This window comes from Eleginops maclovinus, chromosome 15 (assembly GCF_036324505.1).
Source record: "Eleginops maclovinus isolate JMC-PN-2008 ecotype Puerto Natales chromosome 15, JC_Emac_rtc_rv5, whole genome shotgun sequence".
In the NCBI taxonomy this organism is placed as follows: domain Eukaryota; kingdom Metazoa; phylum Chordata; class Actinopteri; order Perciformes; family Eleginopidae; genus Eleginops; species Eleginops maclovinus.
Genome location: NC_086363.1, coordinates 1,176,442 through 1,190,796, shown reverse-complemented (window position 1 = coordinate 1,190,796; position 14,355 = coordinate 1,176,442). Strand labels below are relative to the sequence as shown.

Here is a 14,355-nt window from a genome sequence, read left to right as displayed (position 1 = left end):
AAGTTTGATATTATTATTTGTATGAGTAAAACCACATGTACAGGCATAAAAAACACATGGAGCAGATCAGAAGAAACCACATGTGGAAGTGTTAGAATGATTCCATCACCATGTCCATGTCTGAATGCCTAAATGCAGTGAGTGGCTGGCCTGTGATTGGCTTATTAGATAGTTGTGTTAACGAGCAGAACAGCTGTACCCAACGCTGCTGTGACAAGACTTACTAAATAGAGATGACTTAAGTACATATATGATTAATGCATGTACAACATCCAGAGCGCACTTTGCTCAGCTATGCTGAGACTCCTGCAGGTGTACTGAGAAGTAAAGTCTTTAGTTGAGTTAGATTTGAATTGAGAGATGGAAGACATTGAGTTCTCAGAGCTGCAGGAATGAGCTGTGAATCCTCCTCAAGATAAACAATCCCCTCTCTCTGGGATGCATGCTGAGTGAGTGAGCGTGTGTGTGTGTGTGTGTGTGTGTGTGTGTGTGTGTGAGTGAGTGAGTGAGTGAGTGAGTGAGTGAGCGTGTGAGCGTGTGTGTGTGTGTGTGTGTGTGTGTGTGTGTGTGTGTGAGAGTGAGTGAGTGAGTGAGTGAGCGTGTGAGCGTGTGTGTGTGTGTGTGTGTGTGAGTGAGTGAGTGAGTGTGTGAGTGAGTGTGTGAGTGAGTGAGTGAATGAGTGAGTGAGAGACTGAGTGAGTGAGTGTGTGTGAGTGAGCGAGCGAGCTTGCGCGAGTGCGTGCGTGTGTGTGAGTGAGAGTGTGTGTGTGTGTGCACTCACAGCCTCCCCTGGAATGGACAGGCCGCTGGGTCCTTGAGGGCCGGGCAGACCCATGGGCCCCGGGGGTCCGTTGTGTCCGCGAGGGCCCACCGGCCCCTGAGAGAAAAATCACAAAACAAGATAAGAAAGACATTAAAGTCAGGAGGGATCATCGGTCTGTTCACAGGAGGGGGGGGGCAGAGACACTCAGGGAGTAACTGGAGTCAGATGTTCACTCTGCAGGGTTCAGACTGTCTGCAGTGAGCTGCAGAATCTGCCCTTTATACTGCATATCAGCTGTTCTTGGTTAGGGTTATGTACTTTAGTGTAGGTATATATATATATGCATTTATCTCTGTGAGTCTGCCCTTGGTGGAGGAGGTTTTTCTATGAATGAAAGCAATGGGAAGTCATTTGAAGACATTATAGGCATTTTAATATTTACATCACTGTCTTGCAATCCATGTTTACCTTAATAAAAATGTGATTTTACTTTTTATTATTATCTCATTAATATTATTGTTATGCATTTTAATTTATTTTAAATGCATAATTTTAATAATTATTTTAAATATTTTAATGTCTGAAGGCTTTTTATGTAGAATTATAGTTTCTTTTTAAATGTTTTATTATTATTGTTAAAATGTTTAATTGTGTTCCTTTTTCTTTGCATTATTATTCATTTTGTGTTTTGAGCATGAATGAAGTCAGTCTGTCATGAATTTCTTCTTCAGTGGTAATCAAAAGAAAGGTAAAGCAACATTTTATTGACAAGAGAAGAAGAAGGACTCACAGCAGGACCGGCCTCTCCTCTTTCCCCTCGAGGACCTTTGCTGCCGGGGGCGCCCTGAGGAGAAAACAGCACTAACGTTAACAAAGACTCAACGGGCTTCAATAAAACTGTAGTTAAAAAGCTCCTACAGATCCATATCAGGCCTTAAGTGCTGTTAAAGTGTGCTCCATGCATCTCTTATAAGGTCTGAAAAATGCAAAAACTACAGCTGCACAAAAACACCTGGGGACTACATTACCCACAATGCAACGGACAGGTCTGAGAGAGATGGTCCTCTGAGGTATTTCCTCTGGGTATTTATGAGTATTTATATTCTGTTTGGTGTACAGGGAGGATGAAGCAACCTGGGAACACTTCTGCAACGCCTCATAAAACCTTAAAGGGGGGGGGGGGGGTCGATCTGTCTGACAGGGGAAACCTGAGGAACCCTTTTACAACAAATATGTGCAAAGATGTTCAAATATAAACTGCAAACTTTGTAGAATCAATGAATTTGTTTCCAAAACTCAAAACTGTATTAATTAAATGACATGCAACTGTAGTCAGTTAACTCTCAACCTCCATTCTGCCAGTTCATGGCGGCACTAATTCCTCGACTAATTGATTAATTGTATTGGATTTTCTATCACCAGAAAGAAAATAGCCAACGTAGTGTTTATTTAAGAAGATTTTCATGCAAACATGTCACAAAAAGTCTCTGAAATATGGATTGTCCCTTATTGTGTCTGTTCTGTGACACTAAACTGAGGATTTGTGTGTTCTGGAGTGACGGAAAAACACATTTAAAGACACAAACCTGAACATGGAGGAATTGGGATGGATATTTTCACATTTTCTGGAGGACATGATGAATTAAGAAGGTAAATATAGACATGTGTTCTTACCACTGGCCCCTGGGTCCCTGGGAGCCCGGTGCCCGCTGAGGTACAGGTGCAGGAGTTCGGCAGAGACGGACACTTCAGCTCATCTCTCTGTTGAAACACAAAGCATTCACACAATTGAAGTCCTGAGTGTTAATGTCCTACAACTACCGATGATTTAAACCCCAGCTCGTCTTATTTTTCCATTTTAACGTCAGCAGCTGTTTCTCCTCTGCAGAAACCCAGATAATAATTCACCGGAGTGAATCCTCCTCAGGAAATCTCCTGGACTCGCAGCTCTGCAGACGTGCTTCTCTCAGACAAAGCTTTGGTTTGTCTCTGCGTCTCCGGAGATCTCCTCTGGGACTGGAGGCAGAAAGCTTCCCAGTGAGAAAGTCCAGAGTGTGGTCTGCACCGCGCTGCTTTATAAACCATGAAATGCTGCATGCTAACAAAAGTCTGTCTCTCTCTTTGGGAGAGGGATGGAGCAGGAAGAAGCGTGCATGTATTTGGTCTTTACTGCCTTCCTATTCAAACCAATGCTTTCATTTCTTCTTCCTATTCAAGCTGCAGAACCTCAGTCACTTCCACCTAATCTCTCTCTGCAGGCCATCGTATCCCTAGCTCCTTTTTAGGACTCTTTGACTCCCTTATTTCTTTCATGCCTACATTAAAAAGTATATTGCATGCTGCTCTGCAGGGCCTGGGACTTCAGAATTTATTTCCAACGACTATGCTTGAAGTTATTGTGCATTTTATCTTGAAGAAATGTAGCCGAGAGAGGTTGAGAATCAGCTCAGGTGCAACGCATGCTGGTAAATGTAGGCACTGTTGGCATTCTCGACCAATAAGGCCTAATTTAATCAACAACATGAACTCTTACTCAGCCAGAAATCTACCTCTATAGTAAATAATCAACTCCTCTTAAAGACGCTGGCCTTGTGAACGCTTCCTGTTCATCCCACAATAAGAGACCCTACTTCCTTCCACAATGGACCCCTCTTTTCCATGCACTTATTTAAACACAATGCAAACAGTATGTTGCATGTGAACATCAGCACTGATTGGATATCCCCATCAGAGCGTCCTGCAGATCTAATGAAGAAATGATGGCCAAAAGCAGGAAAACAACGTGGTAAAAACGACACTGTTTCGCATTATATCTCTCGCTCTTTCATGTATCAGCTGGCTGTTTATGTTCCTCGTGTGTCTCCTGATTCTGATTACGATGCTCCGAATGCTTTTCATCCGACAGACGACTGTGAGAAGAAATCAAGGACACACGCTCTGGACCTGCAGCTGGCTCATCTGCTCTTTAACTGTAATTACTGCATCTGAAGAAACTGCTGTTAAAATGTTGTTGCATCGTCTCAAAGAGATGGTGTGAGGAGAGCCAGGTGTCCTGATAAGCTCTCTGTGAGGCGATCGGCTAACACACCCGAGATGCCACGCAGATGTAGAAAACAAACACAACAAGCAGCTGCGAGGGGGGGTTGAGAGCTGCTCTGAACACTGAAATAAAACAAAATCTGTCTCGTTATATTGAAATGATCTGAACACCGACACGGACGGGCATTTCGTTTACTCTCAGGTTAGAAAACAACCGGTGCATTGGAAGCATGTGTGTAATCAGGCCCTGAACTTTCTTTAATATTTCGCCAGTTTTTTGTTATAAAGGCTTGATTCCAAGTGATATCAGGAAGGGAAATATTTAGTTTACAGGCCAAAAATTCCACAGAAAGTCTGAGTAAGTCCACACCTTGGAGGACTTTGGACTTGAAATACTTGCACCTCGTCTCGGACCCTAACACCACAGACTCGTGACTTCAGAAAGACTTAAAAATACTTCCTGGAAGCAAAAAGAGTTATTTGTGATTTGTCTTTTCCACAGGCCGCTCTTAATAAGTTGTATGACTCGTTAGGGCTCCAAACTAAAATGTTGGGACTTAAATGCGAAGACGTGAGACTTACGTGTGTCTTGCAAAACAATGGCATGTCCCCAATGTGCATTAGTAATCAAAGGAGGATAAATTAATGATGTAGATACTAAAGTCACAGCTAAAGCCAAACATGATCCCTCAGTCTACTACTGGCTGCAGGTTGATGAACGAACAGAGGACATATCCCGCTCATTTCAGGTTAATAAAGGTCTGTTGTGATTGGACAACCGCTTAGAGATGTCCGCCCTTAGCCTATCACGCACAATGTAGAAGTAGACAATAGAAGCGTGAGTGTTCCATCGTGATGTCACTGAACACTATTTACAGGCACTACAGGGAAGGGAACACCCCAGTAGCACGATGGGGCTTCTTTGACTGTATGTTCCCGTCGAACATGTAAGAGTTCAAAGGTCACGTGTGTTTCTGTGTTTTCTCACCATCGACGGCAGGTCACAACATCTGTCCCTGCTGGTCCAGCCCAGGCTGCAGACGATGTCGAACATCTGCAGCTGGAACTGTGGAAGAAGGGGAACAAAAGAAAAACATGTAGCTGGTGTTGTTGGACGTGTGTGTGTGTGTGTGTGTGTGTGTGTGTGTGTGTGTGTGTGTGATCCACCCTCCCGTGCTCCCAGAAGACTGATAGAAATAGCCGAGTCGCCTCAGAGAGAAACACAGGAAGTGTCTCGTGTTGCAGCTTCACGTACTGAACGTACATCATCGTGCAACACTACCTTCTGTTTCATCTTATTCTACCTTACATTTCTCTGATTCCTGCACCATTTCTATATCTGTGTGGGGTTATTCCTTCTTAGAGGAGCCTGAGACTTCATATTTTCATTGCCAACACTGTGCTTTGTGCATGGGACAATTAACCCTTTGAATGTTGAATCTTTATTTTGAAAAAGGAGGCTAACGTATGAGTACATGGAGTGTGAATGCCGGCTTTTCTTGTACAAATAGAAGGTTTGAACCGGGTATAACGTGGCTGAAATTACAGACACAGCTGTGTATGTGTATCAAAGAGACTCACAATGTTCATTACTATGAAATGATTGTAGTTATTGTTCATACTTTCTGATATGTCTGTGTTTTTTAACCACATTCTGAGACAGACGGGCCTCTAGGGTAACAACTAAACAGCTAAACTAATATGTTTGAAGCATTCAAAAGCTGCCATAAGACTTTAATTAATGATGCTCTCTGAGCCACATGCATTTGGTTCTCGTGTTTTTGCCCCATTAAAATATCATCTTACTGTTTGGTTTGGGTTTTTTAAGTATTTACAGAGAGTCAAACATAACGCTCCACGGGGAAATAACACATCGTACAAAAACTACAACAACAGATTCATAAAAGCCAGGAAAAGGTATTTAAAATCCTCGTAAATTCCCAGTTGAGTGAGTGCACTTACAGTTGCTGAGTTTCCCTTGGAGCCGATGGACTTGGACATTTTTCCCAGAACCTGGTATCCATCGCTGGACGTGTTTCCTGCCTCCTTGATCTCCTTCTCCGCCACTTCTTGGCAGTCGATGTTGAGTTTGACGCCGGTGGATGACACCAGGATGTGGAGCTTCGGAGAGAAAGAGAAAAAGGAAGGAGAATTAAAACAAATGTGAGAGTACATTTTATTGGCACATCCTTTGTTCTCTGACCAAGTCCTGGGTCTGTTTCTTATCCCGTTGGCCTGTGAATTATTAGGTTTCACTGAAACTCAGGGAGGACGTCTCCATCATCTCCACTGCAGGTCTGTTCTGAAGCACTGCTGGAATGTGAGAGAGGAAAACCAGCTCCTCTCTACTCTTTCATTCAGAATAAAAGATGACCTGTGGCTTCAATAAACACACGTCTGTACATACATGTGCTTTATTCAATGCCGAAGAAGCATCCTATGGCGAAGTAAGGCAAAATGCACTATAGAGTACCGGATGGTTTACTCATAGAGTTTCAGAGTATCGATCTTTGTTACGTAGCAGAGGTACGCGGACTAGCCGTCGTTACCCCGGTGCAAACAACACTTACAAATAAACATCATACATCTGGGGTTGTTCCATATTTAATACACATACCACTCTACTAATGTCAAGAAGAAGCCCCAGTTTAATTGATCGGGTTATTAGAGCAGTCTTTAGTGATTTTGTACCACAAGTGATAACGTTGAGAGCTAGCTGGTTAGCTAACAGCGGTGATTGCAGTGGCTCTGTTGAACAAAGTGCTATACAGACAAAAGTTATAGATGTGGGGCTTTTCTATATTCCATATATGTACTACTATACTAGTGTCTTAAGGAAGCCCCAGTTTAATTTATTGGGTTGCTGGAAGAGTCTTTAGTGTAGTTAACAGCTACGATAGTGGTTGTTCTATTGAACGAAATACTATACAAATAAAAATGTGTTTTATTTCCATATTTCAATAAGTACCACTCTACTAGTGTCATAAAGAAACCTCAGTTAATTTTAGTGGGCTAATAGAGCAGTCTGTAGTGATTTGGTACCACAAATGATAGCGTTGCTAGCTACCGAGCTCACAGCAGCCGTTGCGTGATTAGAGACAGCGCTGCACGGTCTAAAATAACACTCTGAACAATTGATATCAGTGTATGAAGAGGCAGAGTACTGAGGATGAAATCTGAATTGAGACACAGAGATTTGTGCTGCCAAGAGAAGAAATGAAATCATTACATGCTGGACAGTTCTGACAATCACTCCAACTAACTCCTTCTTTTTGAGCTATCTGGGAAACACCATTACCTCTAAAATAAACATCACTTCTTGATCTTTTTATGATGCCAGATGCCCTTAAATCTGCAGCTTTGTACCATTGCTTTTATCTCCAGGGGAACAGCATGTTTAAGAGGTGACTTCACAGTATACCGAGCAGCGCTAATCTTTTAAAAGGTCAGCTCATCTCTGCTGCTGGATTAAAGCATTCCCACATACCAGCAGCTTTGTGTAAACATTTCCAGTTTCTGTTGAATAAACCATTGGCTCATCATTTCTGAAATCCTGCTCAGCCACATTTCAAAGACTCCCCAAGAAAATGTGGAAAAGCCTCATAAATATTTGGAGGAAATATCCCCCGCAATTCCTTCCTTTTCGACTAATTTGAAGGCAGATCTTTAGAGTAAAATAACCGAGGCAGCAGCGGTGGATTAATCCCTGCTATACACACACACACACACACACACACACACACACACACACACACACACACACACACAACACACACACACACACACACACACAATACCACGGTTTCTCCTGACTCAGATGTCCCTCACCACATCTCCTCATGATGTCATTCTGCGGTAACAACTTTTCCTCCGAGTGAGTCCAGCTGCAAGGAGGAAAAATCGCTGATTTACAAAACCACTTTGGCCTAGTTTAATGTTACGTGGTATTCAGTTTGACCCAGGTTTCCTTTTACTTGTTTTAGCTGACCCGGTATTATTTGGTATTCTAAGCTTGGATATGAAGTATAGGGTTCGGTTTTCGGCCTCAGAGATGTGATGTTTATCTGTCTGTATGTTACTAAGTACTTGTGTGCAGGTTTTAGTTGACTGGAAGTAGTTTGGCACACTCCTGAATGTATAGTAATCAATCCCTAATTGTAGTGTTGTAGTACTTGTCTTGAGAACACCTTTTAAAGGTCTTGGTCTCGCCCTGCCTTGGTCTTGGTCTCGCCCTGCCATGGTCTTGGTCTTGACTTGGTCTCAACCTCTTAAAGTCTTGGTCTTGGTAAACTCGGTCTTGGTCTTGACTCGGCCTCACCCTGCCTTGGTCTCGGCCTCACCCTACCTTGGTCTTGGTTTGACCCTGCCTTGGTCTTGACTTGGTCTCAACCTCTTAAAGTCTTGGTCTTGGTAAACTCCAGTCTTGGTATTGACTCGGTCTCGCCCTGCCTTGGTCTTGGTCTTGGTCTTGGTCTTGGTCTTGGTCTTGGTCTTGGTCTTGGTCTTGGTCTTGGTCTTGGTCTTGGTCTCACCCTGCCTTGGTCTTGACTCTGTCTTGAACTCTTAAAGTCTTGGTCTTGTTAAACTCCGGTCTTGGTCTCGGTTAAGGTGGTGTTGACTGCAACACTACCTATAGGTATGAGACCACCTCTCTGCCATCAGGAGTTAAATATGGTGAGCGTTTTGGAAGAAATACCAAGCAACTATAGATTCAAACCGGTCAAAGAAAGCCCGGTTTATGAAGTTAATTGTGTATATACTAGATATTGGCTTTCTGTAAGACATATTGTGAATGGGGGATGATTGGATGTGACACTTTTTTGGATCTGAGTTTCCAATAACAACTTCATTCTGAATCTGCCAATATTAAATATGCTTCACAGCCACGCCAAAAAGTGGTTCACCAAGATATTTGATTTCCATCAGACTGGAAAAACCTAGAGATTTAGAGGAAACCGTGATTAGACTTTTCCTGTAAAACAACAACTGACTCATTGCTCTCTTTCTTCTCCGTCTCTCTGGGATATTATTAGTTATTGCTGGCATCCGACCCGCCAAAGAAAAGGCGGTTGCAGAAAACACAACTTCAGTCATTTCTCAAACTCTTTTAATTGTCTTCCAGCTTTGAGCCGCATTCTGGATTTTGATTTGAGCCTGAATGAGTTTGACAACATGCACCAGCCCGCTGCCAAATATTATCTACTAGTTGATTAATGTTCCGCTGGAAATAATCCCCATCCAATGCAACACTTCCTCCTGTAGTTTGATAAAAACACAGCGGACATTTTTAAGAAATACCTGAACTTGAGATGCATGGGATGGGTGGACTGAGAGCTCTGCCTTCTCAGTCTCTCTCTCTGACCTCCTCACAGCAACTACATTTTACTGCCACCTCTGCCCTCTCTGTGAGGAGGCAGATAAAGGAAGAATTTCAGCCTCAGGGATCTGCTCCACTCTCTCTTCCTCTCCGAACATCCCAACCTTCACACTACCAGTGACAAAGCAACAAGTCCTGCTGCAAATCAGTTTTTAGACGAGGCAAAGCATCAATCCATCATGCCCTTTGTCCCACCCTGTCCCAATTCTGTCTAAAAGGGGAAGTACCCGGTGATATTTATTGCAGAGGGAGGTCAACGTAGCAGCACACGCTTCACCTTTTAGTAGCTTCTCCTACATGAAGTTTAATTCTGAAAAAGTATTTATTTATTTTTATAAAAGTTCCTCCTTATATTTCAGGGTTTCCTAGACTCCAAAGAAGAGTTTCAAAGGTGCAGTCTGACCTTTCTATTCCAATGTGTACGTACTGTATATCAAATGTGTATTTCTTAAACAAAATGTGTTCGTTGAACCTTTATTATTTATGCATCTAAAATATGTTTGTTGCATTTTCGCTTCTTATTGATGTCTTTTTGTGTAATTAGTTATGTATTTTTATTTATTTTGAGAAAAATAAAGGATTATGTGAAGGGAGAAACACAAATAAATGCATACAAAATATAATTAAAAACAACAACACATTTGAAACGGATAAAAATGAAGGCATTAATAGTTTTGATGCTGCAGTCTTTAACCCTGCATGAAGGTTTCTTACACAAAGTTGCTAAATGGTGAAACATCTTTGTTTTTTCTAGAACAAAGGTTGCTTTTTTTACACTTCATGATGAATTGGTGACGCAAAACTCTGCTTTTATAACCTTAAAAATGCTTCTATACCCCACCCATAATTCTGGAAGCGAGAGCAGCCAACTCCTAAAAAATGCTTGGAAACTCTCCTCATTTTTGTGCTCAGTAACAGTTTTCAGAGCCTGAGGGAGAGACAGACTCTCTGGATTAGAAAGCTTCCTGTAGCGTCAGCTGCCACCGCTGTGCAGCAGGTAGTGTCTGAATCACTGGCTGTTCCTCCTGCTGACACTCACCCTGCAGCAGATGCAAGCTGGGAGGTCAAACCACAGCATGCATCTCCCTGGTGGTATCAGAGGAAAGACTCCCTTCCTTGATTTGGGTGGAGAGTCTGCCTCCCTCCCTCCCTCCCTCTGGCTCCTCATCCTCTGATGTAATTGTTTAACAGCAACAGCAGTGACACAATATTTTCCTGGCGATCGTCCCAGCAAGCACTGCATTTTAACGCCCCCCCCCCTTGTCTCAGAAAAGACTTATAGATGGTTGGGAAATTCTGGGATGTATTCAGAACGTCTTGGTTAACACAGATGACAGACTGAGAGCTCTTGTTTTACAGCTGCTGCACGGACAGCGCTGGTGTTGGCTCTGTGTTGCATTCTGTCAGAAAGTCGTGCAGGCTTTCTAGAAAATCGTCCCAAAAAGTGGCGAAATATTTAAAAACCACCAGCAGACTGCAGGGAAGTGGTTTGTCTTTGCGCCTGAAATAAAGTGGCTCCTTTGCCTCAATGTGCTCCATGTATCTGCACCATGTCCTAATGCTTTTGCTATCTTTGAAAAGCATTTTGACTCACCTTGTGTTTGAAATCTGCATATGAATAAAGGTACCTTGCCTCTGTCTTATAAAGGAGCTGCAATCAGACCTCCACTACACTGTGCAGCACATGATTGGAAACTTTCCTTAAAGCGTCTCTGCAGAATGTCTCTGCAAATGGCCAAAAAAGTGGCAAGACATTCCTCAAAAACCACCAGCAGACAGCAGCGAAAAGGTGTGTCTTTAAGCCTTTAGAATATAGTGGATCTGCTGCATTAATGTACACATTTATCACTGGTATTGGTCTTATTCTATTTACTTATAATGCTCCAGAAATCTGGAACAAACTGCACCATGTCTTAATGCTTTTGCTCCCTTTAAAAATCACTTAAATAAAGGTACCTTGCCTCTGTCTTGTAACTGAGCCTCTATCAGACCTCCACTACACCGCACAGCAGAATCTCAGAGCTGCTCGTGCTGCCAGAGAAAAGTCCTCTTGTTATACGGCTGCTGCACTCGCAGAGCTGGTGTTGCTGACGTTGGCTCTGGGTTGCATGCTGTCATAAAGTCATGCTGCCATTTTGGCTCTCTAGAAGGGGGCCATGTTTTCTGGAGAGATTCTCAAAAACCACCAACAGAAGGCATACAAAGCAATAAATCCTTAATAAATATAGGGTCTCTGCTGCCTTCTAACAAAACTTCATGTCCAATTTCAACACCAGGGTTTGTCTTTGTAGAGTCTGTGTTCACCTCCTTCTGACCACCAGCGTCTTTTTCCAGTTTCCAGTTAGGAGAGAACGCTCTTTCTGAAGGTCTCACAAAAAAAGTCAATCCAGAAACTACAGCTTACTCAGAAATCTGCTGCTCAGCTTTCAGCAAAAACTAAATCTGTCACCCTCTTCTATCACCAATACTAGACGTCCTCAAAAGCAGGCTTTATAAATATATAATTCCTCCAAAATATGCTCCCAAACTGTGGAACATACAGATGGAAATGTACATACATAGTTTTTTACCAAGTTTTTAACAAAGAATCATATTTTCTATTATTTCTATTATTTTGATTATTACTATTTATTATTTATTTTTAATATTTAGTTTATGTATTTATTATTGTAATTTTAATATTTGATCCAATTTAATTAATTTAATTTCTTCTGTATTATTTTATTTATTATTATTTTGTATGCACACATAACAACTGAAAACATATTTTTACCTAGCTCTAACAAAAAAACCCTCTTTTTATTGTTAATTACTTTATTTATTTTATTTTTATTTTTATCGTATTTAATTAATTTTATTTGAGTTTTTTAGTATTATTTTACTTATTATTATTTAGCGTTATTTTATTGTCTCCTTTCTGTTTCAATTGAATTTATTGTATTTATTCTCTTGCTATATTAACCTTTTGGAGTCAGATGCATGATGCACACCTGATGCATTTTAACAATAGACTTTAAGCTGCATCCAGCATGTAGAAAACGCTCTACAGATAAAGCTTTATTATTGTATAGATGAAACGCAGCCTCTCCTTGCACTCTGCTGCCTGCAGAGCACCATCTGTTACTCCACATTCCTTCTCAGGGCTCCAACTGTAATGTACAACACATCTGGAATCTCAGGCATCTGTAATATCTGTGTGACCTCGGGACACTCAGCCAGAACAAAGCCAGCGATTCCATTGATGTACGGTCATGCCTCAAACTCAAAAATAAAGTTTCATAATTCAACCATCAAAGACACGTTTCAGCTCGGCTCAGAGACGACTGAAACTCACACCGACTGTCTGAGGGTGTTCTGCACCGGGGAGGATGCAGCAGGTAGGGTTCTCTTACAGTCCTTCAGAGTTAATCCACAACAGAGAGAAGACATGAGTGTGCTCATCGTTAGAGGAGTGCAAAACAGAACCAACCACTAATTGAGTGTCCGGTTTGCACAAGGTAAGCCTGTCAAACATCCAAGTGATAAGTTAGTGAGTGAAGGTTCAAATACCCTAAATTCAACACGTTACAATTCAATAAAATAACTATAAATAAATATAACAATATACACAGAATATCAGTTATTAAATTCACACAAATTAAAAACAAAAAACAATTAAATATTAAATGAAATTCATAAAAAAATATACAAAATAAATAAATAAATATTAAATATTAATTAATAAAGAAAATTCACGAAAAAGAAAAAGATAGAAACCGAAACAGGTTGTTGAAAAACAGTTGTCTGCATATTATATAAAATCCCCACTCATAAAAACATATACACACTTGCAAAACAAACTAACAAACTCACCATCCCTGACCACACAACATCCGCACTGGTTCTTTTACCTTGTGGAAGCTTCCGTGGAAGATCCTCTTCACCGGCTCGCTGTCGAAGGTGACTCTCTGGATCTCTCCGCCCACGTCCTTGTTGTAGAAGGACACCGTCTGACTGGAGGCTGCACAGAGACACAAACACATGTCACACACCTGTGTGAACACCAAAGTCGACCGAAATGTTGTGCATATTCTTCCTAAATCAAGTATATCATTTGATTCTGTTTGATGTTGTTTTTAGGAGAAAGTTGAAGCAAACGATCTATCTTTAAGTCCATAGTATTCTGTGTGTGGACCCTATACCTCCCTTAATGCAAATCAGAAGCATCTTTCTTTGCATGCTTAGATCCCAAATCCTTGAAACCATGCAGGAAAACAGCTCCAAGCCAAAGTTCAGATCTCCCTGGAGGAAACTGTGTGAGTTCCTCAGGTTGTTTTCTGTTAAAAACTCCACATCTTGTAAAAGCTCTCCCATGCCATGTGGTCCAAGGACTCCTCATGTCTGTTCAACATGAAGCTAGTTAGCTTAGCACAAAGACAGGAAACAGGAGGAAGCGGTTACCTCTAACAAACTCTAACTCTCCGCCAGAAAACGATTACTTCCTCAAGTCAAACTCTGTCTCTCCCTGCAGAGGACCAGAACCCTGTGTGGTCCAGGACCAGAATCTGGAGGATTTCCCCTGAAGCCCAGCAGACAGAGCTGCTGACAGACTGAAACCGAGCCTCTGCCAGAGCCAACAGATGACTCCAGACTCTGGGTTATCTGCAGCCAGCTCATGACCCCCCCCCCCACCTCGAGCACGCACACACACACACACACACACACACACACACACACACACACACACACACACACACACACACACACACACACACACACACACACACACACACACACACACACACACACACACACACACACACACACACACACACACACACACACAATGAGGCCCAGCTGCCACACTGCGTCTTCATGCCAGCACACACACACACACACACACACACACACACACACACACACACACACACACACACACACACACACACACACACACACACACACACACACACACACACACACACACACACACACACACACACACACATCCTGGATTTGGAGACAGAGAAGGGTATTTACGGTCGATGGTGACTCCGGTCTCGGGCTTGTGGTCGCTGCTCGACACCTGCCAGACGTCGAAGGCTTCGGAGGGGGAGTCCGGGAGGAGGCGCAGCATCATGATGATGGTGTAGGAGTGGGGGAGGCCGTCAGGGTGGATCTCTCTGTGCAGGGGGGG

At 42.3% G+C, this 14,355-nt stretch overlaps 1 protein-coding gene across 1 annotated transcript in view; it reads right to left on the bottom strand.

Annotated features, from left to right (window-relative positions):
- col12a1b (collagen, type XII, alpha 1b) overlaps positions 1–14,355 on the bottom strand; it is a 108,783-nt gene that overhangs the window by 7,727 nt on the left and 86,701 nt on the right. The window contains exons 62-68 of the mRNA XM_063902172.1: positions 14,199–14,341; positions 13,070–13,179; positions 5,765–5,923; positions 4,791–4,868; positions 2,438–2,524; positions 1,554–1,607; positions 782–877 (exon numbers count right to left, since the gene is read on the bottom strand). Coding sequence (XP_063758242.1) covers positions 782–877; positions 1,554–1,607; positions 2,438–2,524; positions 4,791–4,868; positions 5,765–5,923; positions 13,070–13,179; positions 14,199–14,341 — 727 coding nt within the window. The remainder of the gene's footprint in view (positions 1–781; positions 878–1,553; positions 1,608–2,437; positions 2,525–4,790; positions 4,869–5,764; positions 5,924–13,069; positions 13,180–14,198; positions 14,342–14,355) is intronic.